The sequence below is a fragment of the Mesoplodon densirostris genome, chromosome 1, assembly GCF_025265405.1.
Source record: "Mesoplodon densirostris isolate mMesDen1 chromosome 1, mMesDen1 primary haplotype, whole genome shotgun sequence".
NCBI lineage: Eukaryota > Metazoa > Chordata > Mammalia > Artiodactyla > Ziphiidae > Mesoplodon > Mesoplodon densirostris.
The window spans coordinates 103,859,324-103,876,776 of record NC_082661.1 but is presented as its reverse complement, the minus strand read 5'-3'; the positions used below and the strand labels follow the sequence as shown (position 1 = coordinate 103,876,776).

The window sequence follows — 17,453 nt, the reverse complement described above, 5'->3', positions numbered from 1 at the left end:
GTGAGTGATCCCTCCTTGCAAAGGTCATCTCCTAACCTCGGGGTCTTGTGAGAAGACGCCCCACTTCAGGATGGCTGTCCCTACCCATAAAAATCACCTAGAGCCTCGAGAAAGAAAGTCACTCTGAATAGTTGTCTGACTGACACTTTGTGACCTGGTGACAACTGTATAACAGTTGTCCCTTTTTCGTAAACTTGGGAGTTTTCTTTGTTAAGCTCCTCTCCTCTGCTCTCATCTGCAGGGACAAAACACTCAGGCTGCGAGATTTTCTTACTCAAAGAGACTGAGAGTCTGCATCTTAGTCTGTCTTCCACCCAGTGCCAGCCGCTGCCCCCAGCTACCCCTCCAGGGTTCCCCAAACCCTGGCTACTTAGAGCCAGTGTCCCCTCCCCAAATTCCTCAAGCCCCAGGCTCCTGCTGTATTCAACTCTTGCTGTTTTCTGGACCCGCCTTTTTTCTCCCTCTTGCCTCTAGGCCTTCGCACGTGTTGTTCCCTCTGCCTGGAACACCCCTCTTCCCCTCTCCCACCACCCGGTGGACTCCTTCCTCTCAGGACAGTCTCACTTTACCCATCTGCCAATCGGGAGAGCACAGCTCATATCCTCAGGCAATAAGTGAATAAAAAGGAGTCTGAGGCCATCAGTCTCAGGATTATGTAACCTCCGGATTAACGGATGGCGTTATCATTGTCATCACCACCGACGCACTTGCATTTATGATATCTGCCCCAGAACTTTATGAAGCCTTTCCAATTTGCTCTCATGGGAGGTGATTGCATAACACACAACCAACTGCTGCAGAAATAGAACATTTCTGCTGAATAAAGGACAAACACCAGCAAATAAACACATCAGGGACATCCTAGTTAGTGCAGCTAAAACCCGCACAGTGATGTCCTGGGGAAGGGTCAACTTCCTCTAGACCACTCCTCTAAGAAAAATAAAATGATCAGAAGATATTCTGATCTCATGTAAAGGTTAAACAATCAGAAGTGAGAACAAGGAAGAAATAAAGGAAAAGGAGGAGGATGAAGTCAGAGGGAAGGTGCATTCCATTCACAGACATGTGTACCAGTAAGTTTCACACAATTATTAGAAGCATTGCAATTCCACCCGGCTTTCAGTGGTAGGTTGGGTATGATGGTTGGAACGCAGCATCCTTCCTTCCCTTGCTGTAGGGCACCTGGGCATACTGCAAAGGCTGAAAGGCTGAGATCCAACATTGCTCAGACTCCCTTGCAGCTAGAATTCTGGGTCAGATAGATGCATGCATGCGAGGTTTGGAAGGGGGCAGTGTCATGGAGGCAGTTTCCTGCTGCCTTGGGCCATTTATTTTATTTTATTATATTGAAGTACAGTTGATGTACAATGTTGTATTAGTTTCAGGTGTACAGCACAGTGATTCAGTTTTATATATATACATATGTATATATATATTCTTTTTCAGACTCTTTTCCCTTATAAGGGAATAGATTACAAAATATTATTACAAAATATTGAGTATTGTTCCCTGTGCCATACAGTAGGACCTTGTTGTTTATCTATTTTATATATAGTAGTGTGTATGTGTTAATCCCAGTCTCCTAACATATCCATAGGTTTGTTTTCTATGTCTGTGGCTCTGTTTCTGTTTTGTAAATAAGTTTATTTGTATCTTTTTTTTTTTTTTTTAGATTCCACATATAAGTGATGTCTCATGGTATATGTCTTTCTCTGTCTGACTTACTTCACTTAGTATGATAATCTCCAGGTCCATGCATGTTGCTGCAAATGGCATTCTTTTATTCTTTTTTAGGGCTGAGTAATACTCCATCATATTGTATATATGTACCACATCTTCTTTATCCATTCATCTGTCGATGGACATATAGGTTGCTTCCATGTCTTGGCTATTGTGAATAGTGCTGCTATGAACATGGAGGGTGTATGTATCTTTTCGAATAACAGTTTTCTCTGGATATATGCCCAGGAGTGGGATTGCTGGATCATATAGTAACTCTGTTTTGCTGGCCAGCAAGTTCATGGGTTTGTGCCCGGCATCCATCTTCCAGCTCTGTGGGATGGAGGGGCAGATGTGTTGGAGGCAGCAGCTGGACAAATCTCTGTCTTTGTGGACGTTCCCAGGCAGTGTGGGCTGCAGCAGTGGTGATTTCAGATGCCTGGACCCTGGCCTCAGCTGCATGTTCTTGACCTTGGTGACCCCAGTGGAGCTCTCAATCCCCGACCTTCCCCTGCTGGTCCAGCTTCACAGGCTTCTCAGAGGATCCTTGGGAGTCTGGCCTGAAGCCGCACCTCTAGCACTCCCAACAGTTTAGAGAGCACCCAACGCCCCACGCTAAATCCTTTTTCTGCTTAAAATATCCAGAGTGAGTTCTCTTTCCTGCCCTGAGCCTTGTCGGACACAACAGTCAGAGCAAAAAGGAATACACTCTGAGCTGTGAGATTCTCTCTGCTCACAAAGCTGTTCTCATGATGACAGCACCCTCTACTCATCTCTTTTTTTAAAAAGTTACTTTAAAATTAATTTATCTATTTTTTAAATTTTATTTTACTTTTGGCTGCCTTGGGTCTTTGTTGCTGTGCACAGGTTTTCTCTAGTTGCGGCGAGCGGGGGCTACTCTTGGTTGTGCTGTACGGGCTTCTCATTGCGGTGGCTTCTCTTGCTGCCAAGCATGGGCTCTAGGTGGGCAGGCTTCAGTAGTTGTGGCACACAGGTTCAGTAGTTGTGGCTCACGGGATCTAGAGCGCAGGCTCAGTAGTTGTGGCTCACGGGCTTAGTTGCTCCGTGGCATGCGGGATATTCCCAGACCAGGGCTGGAACCCGTGTCCCCTGCATTGGCAGGCAGATTCTTAACCACTGCACCACCAGGGAAGCCCCAGACTCATCCCTTCTTAATAGAGCTCTTGCCCGCCCCACCCCACTCCCTTGATAGCACTCCTCTTCCTTTTCAGCCTGTATAAACGCAAACACGGCTTCATTTGGGCTGGAGGATTGCAGGGGTTCATTTTTCTTTCTTTTCTTGTGCGATCATCTTTGTGGTTCTGAAGTTGTATTAAAAAGTAAACTTACATCCTGACTCATTCTCTAAGCCCCTGTTCAACCCCCCTCCTCCAGGAAGGCTTCCCTGATTGGCCATCCAAGGTGTCTTGTCTCCTCTACTAAGTTTCTGGAAGGCAGTCTCAGGCTCAGACCTATTTCTCACAGTGCTGGGAAGCAGAGGAGGTTCTCGATGGGAAGCAGAATAAAACATGAGTGGGTCTATTGATGTTTTAGAGGTTAAGTGGCCCGGGCTCTGCCTGTGAGCATGTCTGAGGTCTGAGCAGAGGGGAACAGGCTGGTCAGTTTCATGCCAGGGGTCCCCAGTGAGCTGGCGTGGGGAGGGACTGCCCAGCTCTCACATCCTTTTGATCCCAGGAGCCTAATGCAATTTGCTGAGCCTTGAGGGAAAAAAAACCACTGCATTCAGCTCTCACCCAAGGAGGCTGTCCAGGCTCCAAATAAGGTAGCCTCAGAGCACCCCAAATTCTAATGACACAGTAAAGGAGAGAACTAGAAGTAGGGAGACAGGGCAGTCTGAGGGGTGGAAGGACAGTCTTTGCTAGAGGAAGGGGCAGGCATCTGGGAGGAAAAGGAAGGGGAGGGAATAGAAGAGAGCGTTTGCTTTTGTAAAAATCTGCAAGTCCTTGTGAGTGAGATATTTACGTCCAGCCTGTGGACTCTGGGTTTGCCATATGACGTGCTTTGCCCAGCGGGAAAGGATGTGATGTTTTCCAGGTCAAAGCAGACACGTGGAGGTTCTCATGTGGTTTCCTCTGCCCCTCGGAGCCTCTGCCCTCCACCATGAGAACGGCATGTCTGCAAGTAACCGCTGGTTCCGGAACAAGAGACCTGAACCCTGCCAGGAGGCATGCCTGTCTAGTCAGTCCCAAGCTAGCCCGGCAGGACCCCCGCTGACTCGCACATGCAAGAATAAGAAAGAATGCTTGTTGTTGTGAGCCACTGAGGTTTGGGGCTGTGTGTTACTCAGCATTATAGCAGCAGACGCCTACCTAACACACCAGGTCTGTTGGTATCAAAGTCAGTGTTGTCCGACCAGCCATCCTGCTGAAACCATAATGCCTAAAAAACAGCCCTGCTGTCATTGTTATTAATGTCCTCAAACTCCTCATTCCTTTTACAACCACAGTGAAGCCTTTCTTCCCTCCTTTTTCTTTCCTCATAGTCACAGAAAAGACCCAAAGAAAATAACTGAGATTTCAGCTCCATTAATTTTTCAGGGCACCATAAATTAAAGGGCAATTGCAATGCAGTCAATCTCTGTGGGAAAATGAGTCTCTGTGATTGTGCTTTAGTCTAAATACATGGAAGGCTAAGTAGCACTATTAATACCCAGAATACACGCTGTTCCAAAGGAAAGCACCCAGAGCAGAGGCAGCCGGTGAGGCCAGGGAATTTCAGGGACATCCTGAAATTCAGTCAGTTAGCAAGGACCAGATCTTGGCACAAGACTTGCTTTGGCCAGTGATGTGTGAGTGGGTGTGATGTATTCCAGGTCAAAGCAGATACACTAAACTGAGGACCAGCAAGGAGGCCAGGTCCTGTAGACAGCCATGGATCAGGCCAGCCAGGAGTCTCCATGTGGAGGTCCCTGACCTGATTCATCCATCCATCCCCCCATGCATCCATCCATCCACCCATCCAGCCACCATCCATCCACCCCTTATCCATGCATCCATCCACACATCCATCCACCATCCTTCCATCCATCCATTCAATATTTTCAGCCAGGTACTTGAGGTAAAATGGTGAAAAAACACAGGCATAGCCCTTACCCTCAAAGAGCTTACCCCAAGTGTGTGTGTGTACGGTGCAGACAATAATCAAATAGTGGCACAAATACATAATTACAGTCCTGGGAAAGAGAGGCACTGGAATCTGGGAGAGCGTGGAACAGTGGGTCCCATGCAGGCCTGGGGGCTGCCAAGGAGGCTCCTGATCTAGACAGCTTCCATCTGCTCCAGACCCAGGCTCTGCCTTCTCCACCTTTATCCAACCCTGGGGGCTTGCCCTGTGTAGACGGCATCCACAGGCTCCTTCTCTCTGGCTTCTGGTGGGATTCAGACCATGGGAGGCACCAGCAGAAGACCGGAGGGCGGGAGGGGAGAGAGCTGGGTACCGTGGCTCCTGTTCTCCAACTGCCCAGTAGCAGTTCCTAGGGGCTGAGTGACCCTCTCCTGGACCAGCCTCCTCCTCGCCCTTTCCTTATGGCTCGGGGGATCTGGCCTCCTACTGGGCACGGTGGTTGGCTGAAAAAGGCCCCCCAAAATATCCACGTCATAATCCCTGGAACCTGTGCATGGGACCAGATGGAGGAAAAAAAGACTCTGCAGGTGTGATTCAGTGAAGATGTTTAGTTGGGAAGATTATCCTGGATCATCCGGTGGGGCAGAGGGAACTTTCGCACACACGCGCACACGCGCGTGCACACACGCATGCGGCAACGTGAAGATGGAGCCGGAAGGGTTGAAGACACTGCCTTTGAAGATCCGAGTGACCCCTCCACACGCCACAGAATTCCAGAGACTGGGAGAGGTGAGGGAGGGATCCCCCCAGAGCCTCCAGAGGGAGTGGGGGCCCACAGACACCTTGGTGTTCGCCCCATGAAACTGATTTTGGGCCTTTGGTCTCCGAAACTGTGAGAGAATACATTTCTATTGTTTTAAGCTATCAAGTTTGCGGTCATTTCTTACAGTGGCCGCAGGAAACCGACAGGCCTTTCCTACAGTCAGGGTGGCCCCTCCTCCACGGGCCCTTAGCAGGCTCCCTCCTCAGCCCCAGGGTCTCTCCTAGCCCACCCACGGTGGCCCTGGAGAGAGACCCCTGTTACGCTCTCCTCTGTCGCCCTGTGAAGGTGCCCTGTGTTCCTGGGGCCCTGCTGCTCAGCCCCTCAGAGGGGGGGACGCTGATCTGGGGTCTGAAGGACGATTCACTCTCGTGGTGGTGGAAGAGGCCTCCAGGCTGAGGGAAGGGCCTGGCGTGGGAGAGTGAGTGGAATGTTCTGGAAGTAGAGGAAGGCCCTGTGGCTGGAGTGCAAAGAGAGGGGGACAGAGTGGAAGGGTCCTCATAATTATCCACTATCTATCGACCAGCTCTCGGGCCCATTTGTGCCAAGCTCGGTTCTCCTGCAAAGCCTCAGGCTCCTGGTGGCATCCAACCACATGGCCCAGGGGATAAGCGGGTGATGGGGGCTCCCAGGCCCCACATGATGGAGAGGCTCTAAGCCTGCTTACCTTGCCCTCCCGGGTGTAGGCCAGCACCTTGTCCTCCACCCGGGGGTGGAAGATGAACGTTTCCACGGAGAAGGGGATGAGCTGCTTCTGGAAGGTGGCGCCCTCGTCTGTGCTGAGGAACAGGCTCTGGTCCCGGTCGCCGAGAGAGGAGCTCACGAGGATGATCTGAAACACACAGTGGGGCATGAGGCCTCCCCGTGGAGATCAGGCGATGCGTCTACAAGCCAAGGGCTGCTGGAGCTTCCAGAAGCCGGGAGGGGGCCTCGAATGGGTTCCCCACAGCCCCTAGAGGGAACCAGCCCTGCCGACACCTGACTTCGGACATCCGGCCTCCAGAACTGAGACAACAGATTCCTGTGGTTCGAAGCCTCATCTGCGGTACTTTGGTATGACCACCCAAGGACACTGACCTGCCCGGCCGACAGCTCTACAGTGGGGAGGGCTTACTGTCAAGTACACCCAGGAGGTAGGGGCCATTTGGGAGGCTGCCTCGCCTTGCGGTCACTTGGTGGAATGGCAGGGCCCCTCGGAGGGACACACGAGAGCTCCTGTGTCCCTGGTGCCAGAGAAGGTCGACCAGCCGGGTGGGCTGCGACAGTGCCAGGAGCACCGGCACGTGGGGTGGAGGGGCCGCAAGCCGCGTGGTTCACCCTCCAGCGCTGTGGCCCCGACTCCCACCTCCAGCATCATCAGAAGGTCCGTTCCCCACACAGGAAGCCCGGGGGTCTCCTACACACGGACCTTGTAGAAACTTCATGGTTCCTGGGAGCCCCAAGGAGACACCAACCCTCCTATCAGGGTCACCAGACCCCTCCTGGACCGGCCTCCCTCCCAGCCTCCATTTGCACCCTGGCCATGCCCAGCATGGGCCACAGCCCCACCCTGGGGTGGGCCTTCCTCACCCCAGGCTGGGTTGAGCTCCTGCCACAAGGCTGCTGGGGACCCAGGACTTGCCCATCACATGCTCACCCCATTTCATGGAAGTGGCCTCCTCCCCAGGGACTGAGGCCCTGTTGGGCCAGGGGCCATGTCTGTGGAGGTCACTACTGACCCCCTCCCCAGCCCACCCCTGCAAGGCCTGGGCACTCCACCAGTCAGATGAACTAATGAGGGAATGAGGGGATGAATGAATGAACCATGTGTGCTGGTGGAGTGGGGGCTGGGGGCACACACTCTGCCTCCAGATAACACAGTTCAAATCCATGTCTCTGTGACCAAACACCCTGTGCCTCAGTTTCCTTGTCTACAAAGTGGGTGGCTTTCCCCGGGAGGGCATGGGGCAATGAGATGCCCCCCAGGATGGCCTTCCTCAACCTCCGACACTGCTCTAGAAGACAGTTAAACACACAGAGCACAAATCAATGAACTGCACAAAACTCCCGTCTCATGTGAACAAATGATAACCCAATGTGTTCTTTCTTTCCAGGGAAACATAATGAGCTCCCCAGGGGCAGTCATTCATCTCCTCCAGCACAAAAGCCTTCTGTCCCCAGCAAACGGAGGGTCGTGGAGCCTGATTCCTGCAAAGATGTGCTCGGAGATGTTCCTCATGGTATGATTTCCATGCAGGAAAAATGGGGCAGGGGAGAATGGTCAGGGGAGCCAGAGAGCGTGTACAAATGTTTACAGAGAATGTTTAGTGACAAGAGAGCCCATGCACACGTGACATTTAAAAAGCAGGACACAGGGCTTCCCTGGTGGTGGAGTGGTTGTGAGTCCGCCTGCCGATGCAGGGGACACGGGTTCGTGCCCCGGTCTGGGAAGATCCCACATGCCGCGGAGCGGCTGGGCCCGTGAGCCATGGCCGCTGAGCCTGCGCGTCCGGAGCCTGTGCTCCGCAACGGGAGAGGCCACAACAATGAGAGACCCGCGTACCGCAAAAAAAAAAAAAAAAAAAAAAAAGCAGAGCACAAAATTATAAGCGAGTCTAATTTCTGTACATTTCACATTGACAAAATTGTAAGGAAGTATATTATAATTTTGTCAATGGTAGGTGTATAAAGGTAAGTATAATTTTATCAGTGGAAAATGCATAGAAAGAAGAATGGAAGGATTATTATTCCACCATAAAAAAAGGATGAAACTTGCCATTTGTGACAACATGGATGGGCGTTAAGGATGTTATGCTAAGTAAAATGAATCAGAAGGAGAAAGGAAGTACCATATGATCTCACTTATATATGGAATCTAAAAGGAAAAAGGGAAAAAAGAAAACAAGCTCCTAGATACAGAGAACAGACTGGTGGGGGGAGGAGGGCGGGGCAAAACGGGTGAAGGGGATCAAAAAGTACAAACGTCCAGTTATAAGATAAATAAGTACGGCATGGTGAGTATAATCAATAAAACTATACTGCATATTTGAAAGTGGCTATAAGAGTAGATCTTAAAAGTTCTCATCAGAAGAAAAAACATTCTGTAACTATGTATGGTGACAGATGTCAACTGGACTTACTGTGATCATTTCACAAGACAAACATCGAATTATTATGCTGCACGCCTGAAACTAATATAATGTTGTATGTCAATTACATCTTCATTTAGAAAAAGAATGGAAAGAAACACAGGGGGATGTTAATCATGGTGGGTTTAGAAGGATTTTTAAAAATTTTTAAATAAACTTTTTAGTTTAGAATAGTTTTAGATTTATGTAAAAGTTGCAAAGATAGTACAGAGAGTTCCCACATGATACACACCCCGCTTCCTCTTTCATGAATAGCTGACATCAGGATCATACATCTGTCACCACTAAGGACCCAACAGCGATACATTGGTCTTATCTAATCTACACACTACATTTCACCCGTTTTTCCACCAACGTCTTTTTCTGTCCCTGTTCCATGTTCCCACGTGACATTTAGTTGTCATGTCTCCTCCGGCTCTTCTGGGCTGTGACAGTTTCTCAGGCTTTCCTTGCTGTTGATGACCTTGGCAGTTTTGAGGAGGACTGGCTGGCTGTTTTGTAGTAGTTACCTCCCCATTTGGGTCTGTCTGATATTTTTCTTGTGCTGATGCCGTGGTTCTGGGTTTTAGGGGGGAAAGGAGCAAAATGAGGGGTGCCTCCCTCATTGTAGTGGGCGTGCAGTGGATGTGACCTGTCACTGATGATGCTGCCCTCGCTGGCCAGGTGGCACTGGCCAGGCGTCTCCCTGTAACGTTACTCCATTCCTCCCCGCTTCCATCCTGTCCCTTTGGGAGGAAGTAGCCTTGCGCAGCCCACACCTTGGGGTGGGGAGGGGAGAGGCAGGTGGCCCTCCTGGAGGGTGAAGTAGCTACATACATTATATGGAATTCTTCTGCCTAGGAGATTTGTCTTTTCTCCCCCATTTGTTTACTTATTCAATCATGTATTTATATCACTATGAACCCACAAATATTTAGTTTATGCTTTGAGTTGTATTTCAATAATATTTTCTTATTTTGCTGCCCAAATACGTCCAGCTCTGGCTACTGGGAAGTCTTTTGGGGTCCTGTGTCTCCTCTGGCATCGTCCTTCAACTCCTAAATATTCTACACAGCACCTGGTTTCCCTGGATACTCAGGAAAAATGAAATAACTCACCAAGACTCCTACCACATCTTTCCCGGATACAGCACCGTTCATTCAGTATCCACTGGACACTCTCGGCCTGGCTCCACGCCCCACCCCAGGGCAGCAACTCTCATGCCCGGCTCCATGTGGGCCGTCGGTCAGGGAAGCTCATTAAAGCATTTTGCTCGTGATGCATTTTCCACAATGTTTTTACAATACAACTATTTGCTTATTTACCTCCCCCACTAGACTGTGCCCCCTGATCTCAGGGGTAGGGAAACTTTTGGTTTCTCCAGCACCCTGCACAGGCCTGACCCCAAGCTGTCGGTCAACCAAGCCCTGCTGGATACACGAAGGAATGCATGCATGTATACATGCATGAATGAGCAATTCCAGCTCAGTTTGTGACTCTAAGAAAACTGTTTGTTTTTCTCCTCTGGGAGAAAAACATCCTTAGGGATATTTAAGTAGCCTGGAGAGCAGAAGGCATAAATAATCTCATTCACTTATTCCTGTTCACCACTCGCTTCACACAGCAATGAAGGCTCATTCGTTCATTCATTCATTCATTCTTCCACAGTTGCTAAAACTGCAAGGTCGAGCAAGGATTTAGGTATGCACAAGGCTTTATGGGAGCGGAGCAGGGGGAAAATATCATCCAGGTGCAGAGCAAAAGGAAGGGCTTCCTGGAGGAGGTGATACCCAGATGAGTCTTGAAGAATGAATGGAAATTTGATCCAGACCCAGGGGAGGGTGTTTCAGGCAGAGAGGACAGCATAACCAAAGGCAACAGGTGGCATCCCAGCTGAGACCGTTCACATCCTGACCACCTTTGTGTGTCTTGTTCCCTTTGGCTGGAATGCACAGCAGGATCAAGACACCCCCCACATCACCACTGGTAATTCAAAATCAGATTTTAAAATCTCAAAATGTCACAAAATCCAAGTGTGATAAAATGAAAATGGTTTCTTTGAAATTTTCTGAGCCCTGAATTCTGGGCAACTTCAACAAAGCTGAATGTTTCTCATTTATTTTTGGCGTCCCTGCTTTGCCAGTGCCCCCAGCATGAGCTTAGCCTGTTTTTTTTATGATGGGACATCTTCCCCCTTTTATCTGCTTATCAAACGCCTCCGCATCCACTGAGGCACCTTTAGAAGGTCACCTCCTCCAGGAAGCCTCCTGTGATACACATCCTCCAACAGAGTTTTTCTCATGCCTCCTCTGCCCCTTCCCCCAGCATCTTGTACATTCATTTGCTCCAGCCCAACATTCCTAGGGTTCTCCGCAGGGAACCCTCAGAGAGCCTGCCTTTCCCTCCAGGTGCAGAGGCTGTGCAGCCTGGCAGGGCCCAGGTCCTCATCATTGCCATCCAGCCCGGAGCATGGGACCTGGTCCAAGAAATGGGTGTTGGTTTTCCCACACAGAATGAGGGCTCTAGGTACCGGGTCACCTCTCCACGACAGCCCCCAGTTACAGCCAAGGCCCTACCCATGGTGGCAACTGAGGCGGAAGGAAAAAGAACCTGAGGAAGTGATTCTGGCCGGGGGCCCAGCAATCTGTGGTTGTGGGCTATTTTTGGCCTCAGAGTAGGACAAGCCAGGAAAGACGGGGGAAGGAAAAAGTGCTGACAAGGAAAGGATTATTGGAGCAAAGAAAACAAAGCAATTAGCATCGTGCAGAGAGGAGGCTAGCAGATTGTTCTTCCAAATTGGGAACCTGACTATTCTAAATGATGTATTTTCACTGCTTACTATTCTGGGGAAACATATGGCACCCGAGCTAGGTTCTGGGGGCCCTTAAGGCTGGGTGTCTCAAAATCAGAGGCAACACAGTTGAAGACAAATATTTGATAGATTCATTGGACTAACGGCCAGCCCACCTGAAGCATGAGTTCCAGGGTTTATTTTGCCAGGCCAAGTACAAAGTGCAAAGGTGGGGCTCCTTGTTCAAAAGGAATTAGGAATTTCAAGATGGTACCAGTAGAGCATCAAACCAAGCACAGATCCTCCTGCGAATGCCTAGGTCACACACCCATAAAATGGGCTCTTTCCAAAGCTACTCAGTTAATAAACTCTGGGACCAGGCGTAGCAGCCTCCCTGGCGCCTATTATGAACAGTGTCTTGGCCCCATCCGGACCTGCAGGATCAGGGTCTGCATTTTCTCATGGCCCCTGGTGAGTTCTGAGTGCCCTCCCCTTGTTGGCGGGGGAGCTGCTTTAGGCCGCAGCTCCTGCTGGGTTCAGCCCCGTGTCCATTAGCTGTGCAACTCTGAGTACGCTGGTGGGCCTGGCCTCTGCTCCCCACCAAGTGACGAGGAGATAACCATTGTGAACTAGAGCCCCGTTCTCGGGATTTTACTCCTCCCAGCCCTGCTCTCAGCCACGCTGATGGTGTCTTGCAGGATGGGGGTGCCCATGATGGCCCCGGGAGTCCAGGCCGTGCAGCTCGTGGAACATGGAGCCCACAGCAGAGGCCTGGTTGGACGGGAGCAGTGCAGGCTCTGGAGGCCCATGGAGCTGGGCTTCAGCCCTCCTTTGCTCCTGTGAGCTGTGCAACCTTGGGAAAATTACTTCATGTCTCTGAGCTGCAATGTCCTCCTCTGTAAAATGAAGATAGGAATTGCCATGGCAGAAGCGAGTTGAGAGTTAAAGGAAACAAAGTATATAACAGACTCTCCCCCAGCAGTCTGGTGGTTAAGACTCCGAACTTCCACTGCAGGGGGCAGGGGTTTGATCCCTGGTCAGGGAATGAAGATCCTGCATGCCATGCAGTGGGGCAAAAAAAAAAAAAAAACCCACAAAGGGCTTCCCTGGTGGCGCAGTGGTTGAGAGTCCGCCTGCTGATGCAGGGGACACAGGTTCGTGCCCCGGTCTGGGAAGATCCCACATGCCGCGGAGCAGCTGGGCCCATGAGCCATGGCCGCTGAGCCTGCGCGTCCGGAGCCTGTGCTCCGCAATGGGAGAGGCCACAACAGTGAGAGGCCCACGTACCGCAAAAAAACAAACAAACAAACAAAAAACAGACTTAGCATAGTCCTGGGCCATGGCGAACCTGCTGTAGATGACAGTGGGTTTATTATTGCAGCATTCTTCAAAGAAGTTTGGTTCACCAAACACCTCCCGTGGTTCAAAGGTGGTGGTGAGAGAGACAGTAAAGGGAGCATATGATTCCCTCGCACCAGGAAACCCCAGGACAGACGAGGACAGAAGGCAAAGAAACTGTCTCCAGGGTGAGTGAGCCGTCTCTCTGGGGGGTGAGAAGTGGGCCAGGGCACCTGAGTTTGAGTGCCTCCCTAACTGTATACCTTAGAGCCTCCCTTGCCTCACCCTAGGCCTGACCTTGGGCTGGGGGCTTCCTGGAGGGGGTGGCACCTGAGCCACAAGGAGTTCGCTAGGGGAAGCCAGTGACGGTGGAGCTCAGTGGGGCCGGCACATGGATTCTAAGCGGGAGTGGCAGGGCGCATCTTCTGAAGAAAGTCACCGGCTTGGGGAATTTTTCTTTTCAGATCACATTATTGACATGTGTTTTATTGGATATGCTTCCCCGACCACCAAAGTGTATCGGCAGGTCCGTAGATGAGATTGCTTCCCGCTATGCAGGACTCATGGTAGAAATGGGCAATGGAGGCCTGACACCGGGCAGCGGGCACAGAGGAGGGCCAGCCCAGTGCAGGACACAAACGTGGTACAAGTCACCGTGACACAGAGTGACAGGAGCCTCCATCGAGCTGGCATGCAGCACGGATGCGGGCAGAGAGAGAGAGAGCTCCCCAAGGTCCCCTCCCGCTGAGGACGGGGCAGGGGTCCTCGACTCCCCGAAGGCCGAGCTCCCCGGGCCAGTCTGCAGGTGGCTGGGCAGACAGGCCCTGTCTTCCCCCAGCCTCTGCATCACCCACACGGAACCCGTGTTAAAAACAGATCTGCTTAGCTCTCTCAGCCGGGAAGCGCTGGGTGGGAAGCCTGCAAAGTGGCCGGGGCTCGGATGTGTGGTAATTAACAACCCTTCTGTTATTTCCCATCCAAGCCTGGCAGCCAGCCCCAGGGCCCTGTCAGCATCTGGTTGGAGAGATGCAGGAAGTACTAGCAGGGCAGCTCTGAGGCAGTGTAGAGATGATGGGCAGGGGCAGGTGAGGGGTGGAGTGCATCACTTCCTGCACTTAATACTCACAGCACACCTGCTAAGTAGGTGTGACCATCCCCATTTCTCAGATGGGGAAGCTGAGGCCAGACGGCCCTTGTGGGTTCACACCCAGCTCTTTGCTGTGTCACTCATCGGCATCACATCATGGCCAGTGATGTGACTGCAACAGCCCGGAATGTAGCAAAAACACGGGGGTCCTGATGCAGCAGACTTGGGAGAGTCCAGACAGATTCCCCCCGCTCCCATCCCAAAGACTATTAGGCATGGCTTCCAGACGTCTGCAGGTCCGGCCCGAGTTTTGGGAACGATTTCTGACCACATGAAGGGGCAGAGGAGGGCGGGGGCCGCGGGGGGAGGGCCTTTCTGTTCCTCTTCATCTTTGCTTCCTCTCCTTGGTCCACCATCCTATTCTTTAAGACCATTCACTGACTCATGCAGCTGTGCCTCGGGCCCCAGGCTGGGAGATGAACCTCACAGGATCCTTGCCCCGGAGCAGCTAATAGCAGACAAGGGAGGTCATTTCCTGGTGTGAGCAGTGCCCTGGGACAGGGGACCCCGAGAAGGGAGGCCCCTCCCCCAGGCGGGACTGGAGGAGAGGACAGGCCATCTGGAAAGTTTCCCCGAAGGTGAGCTACACGCTCAGGAAGACGGCGGGAAGACTGCGTGAGATGCCCACGTGGGCCTCTTGTCTCCCTCTTGGCCAGGTCAGGAGACCTACCTGAACCTGGCACCCTGGATGCCCTAATGGGACCCTTCAACACGGGCCCGTCCCTCCCTGCGTGCCCGGATCACGTGCACCTGGCCTCCTGCTCGGACCTGCCTGCCTGAACCACCCCTGCGCGAACCGGGTGCCAATTCACCTTCCCTGGTCCCCTGCTGGGCTTCTAACCCATCTCCTCCAAAAGGTGGTGCCAACGTGCCAGTCTGCCTCGCAGCAAAGCTCATGCAAATCATAGCTGTCGAACCTCCGAGTTCAAAAAGAAAAACCAACAGCATCCAGAAACCACTTCTCACGTCTGCCAGAGCTCTGGCTGGATGCGCCACAGATCTCTGGTTTCCATTCAGACTCTTTATCAAGGAGAGGATTTGTTTTTAATCTTCTCTTTACCAAGTGGAGCCCTACAAGGGTTCCCTCCCCACCCCCGGGGATGGGTGTCATCTGGAATTACCTTTCTATTTGAAACCCAATTGCCCAGTCTATTCCTTGCCAGACAGATGTGCCCAGCTGGGGACACAGAAAACTTGGCTTTGACGCCAGGAGAGGCAGACAGTGGAGACAAACAAATACAGCAGCATCCACCCCCGGGTCTCAAATTAGAATCTGGGCAGAGCGTCTTATACACGCCGGTGTGAGTCATGATGAGCAAAAATAACTCTCCTACCCGGTGCTTCATTCTTGTGGATGAATGCATCTTGCTGGGCTACTCAGCACAAACGCAGATGAGCTACCCAGAGTTTTAGGAGAAAATCACTCCATGCGATGGTTTTTGGTCTGAGTAGCCATAAGCAGAGGAGAAGCCACAGGATATGAGTCTGACGGAGATGCGGCTTTGCTCAGTGACCTTGGGCTAGTCACTCTCCTCACCTTGAAACTGGAGGCAATCATCTCTCTGGGTAGAGGTTCCAAATTAGGCACAACATGTGAAACTGCTGCAGAAACAGAAGGGCTCTTCACTACTTTTGTGCTTCCTTAAACCAGAAAGGTCTATCCTTGAAGAACTTATGGAGAATTGGGATTTACGTACACGCAAGCGTGCGGTATCATGTCCCTGCTTGAAACACCTCGGGGCGTCTCCTGCCCCTGCTCCGGAGTCTGACGTTCATGCCCCCCTCCCATGACCTCACCCTGCTGACCTTACCTCCACACGGCCCGGGGCCAGCCCCCCCGGCCTGCTTCCCAGTCCCCACATGTCTGCCGCAGCCTCACACTCCCTCTGCCTGGATGCCCTGGCTGGCTCCCTCTGACTGCAATGAGGAATAGGGCCTGGAGGGGGCAGGCCAGAGGCTGATTTGGAGGCCACGGGGCTCACCCAGGTGAGAGAACCTGGTGACCTGGACTGGGGCAGAGGTCGTGGAGAGGAGAGGGCGGGTGTCCATGACATTTCATAGTCAGAGTTCAGTGGTTTTGGTGAGGAGGAAAGAGACGGAGAAATAAGGGGAACACACCTAAGTTTTGAGCTCGGGCAAGTGTGTGGAGGGAGGTACCGTGGATGGAGATGAAGACACAGGAGGGAGAGCGGCTTAGGGGAGATGAAGAGGAGGCCAGTCTGAGCCTCACGCTGGAGCTGAGCCTCCTGAGGGTCACGCAGATGGAGGGAGGGGTTCGGGAGGTTGGGATATGGGGTGAGCTCTGCAGAGAATTCTGCACTGGGGTAGGTATTCGGGGTAGGTGCACAGACATGTGACTCGTGGTCCTGGGAGTGGATGAGCCCCCCTAGGGGCTGCGTAAAGTGAGAAAAGAACTGACCTGGGCTGGGGACCAGAAGGAACCCCACAGAGAGTGTGGAGGGGCAGCTGGAGGGGGGGGATCTCCTGAGGGCCAGTGGGTGGGCAGGGAGAGTCCGTCTGCCACTGCCTTATCCCCTCCTCCTGCAGTCTCACCTGGGACCGCCAGCACCCAAAGATCTCCCTGCTTGTCCCCCTCGGCCCTCAGTCCCGTGTGACTGGCCCTGATGGGCTTTGCTTCACACCTGCCATCCCTCTGTCACTTCACTCCGGCCAGCCTGGCCTCGGACTGTTCCCGTTCCACGGTCTGGCTCCAGGGGGGGCCCTTTCCAGAGGCTTCGGGGCCGCTTCCTTCTTCACTCAGCTCCAAGACCACCTTCTAAATCGGCTTTTCCTGATCCCACGGTCTAAATAGGCCCTGACACCAAGGTACTCTTTTACTGTCTTAAAAGCAATTATTAACACTTTCCAGAAACATCCATTTGCATTATTTTTTAAATTGTGGCAAATATACAGAACATGAAATTTATTATGTTAACTCTCTTGAGCAGACAGTTCAGTGACATTTGCATTGTTTACACTGTTGTACAATCGTCACCACGTTCCGTCTCCAGAACTTTTCCATCATCCCAAACAGAAACTCTGTCCCCACGAAACACTAACTCCCCACCCTCTCCTTCCACATTCTGTGCCCACTTTCTTCCCGGTCAGGTCCCACACACATTCCGCCGTCAGGGAACACACGCGTCTTGCTCATTGCTGAGTCCCAGGCCCTCACGTGGCACAGAGTAGGTGCTCTGACGTTTTTGCTGAGTCCCAGGCCCTCACGTGGCACAGAGTAGGTGCTCTGACGTTTTTGCTGAGTCCCAGGCCCTCACGTGGCACAGAGTAGGTGCTCTGACATTTTTGCTGAGTCCCAGGCCCTCATGTGGCACAGAGTAGGTGCTCTGACATTATCTCTTGAACACTGTGGATGGAACGTATTTAAGTCTCATTTTGGGCAAAAGTTTAACGTATAAGGGAAGGGCATTCTATCTGTGCTGATATTCA

At 51.9% G+C, this 17,453-nt stretch overlaps 1 protein-coding gene across 2 annotated transcripts in view; it reads right to left on the bottom strand.

Annotated features, from left to right (window-relative positions):
* Window positions 1-17,453, bottom strand: part of SORCS2 (sortilin related VPS10 domain containing receptor 2) — a 553,507-nt gene that overhangs the window by 82,094 nt on the left and 453,960 nt on the right. For both annotated transcript variants that reach the window (XM_060106386.1, XM_060106377.1), the window contains one exon: window positions 6,291-6,455. In XM_060106386.1, coding sequence (XP_059962369.1) covers window positions 6,291-6,455 — 165 coding nt within the window. The remainder of the gene's footprint in view (window positions 1-6,290; window positions 6,456-17,453) is intronic.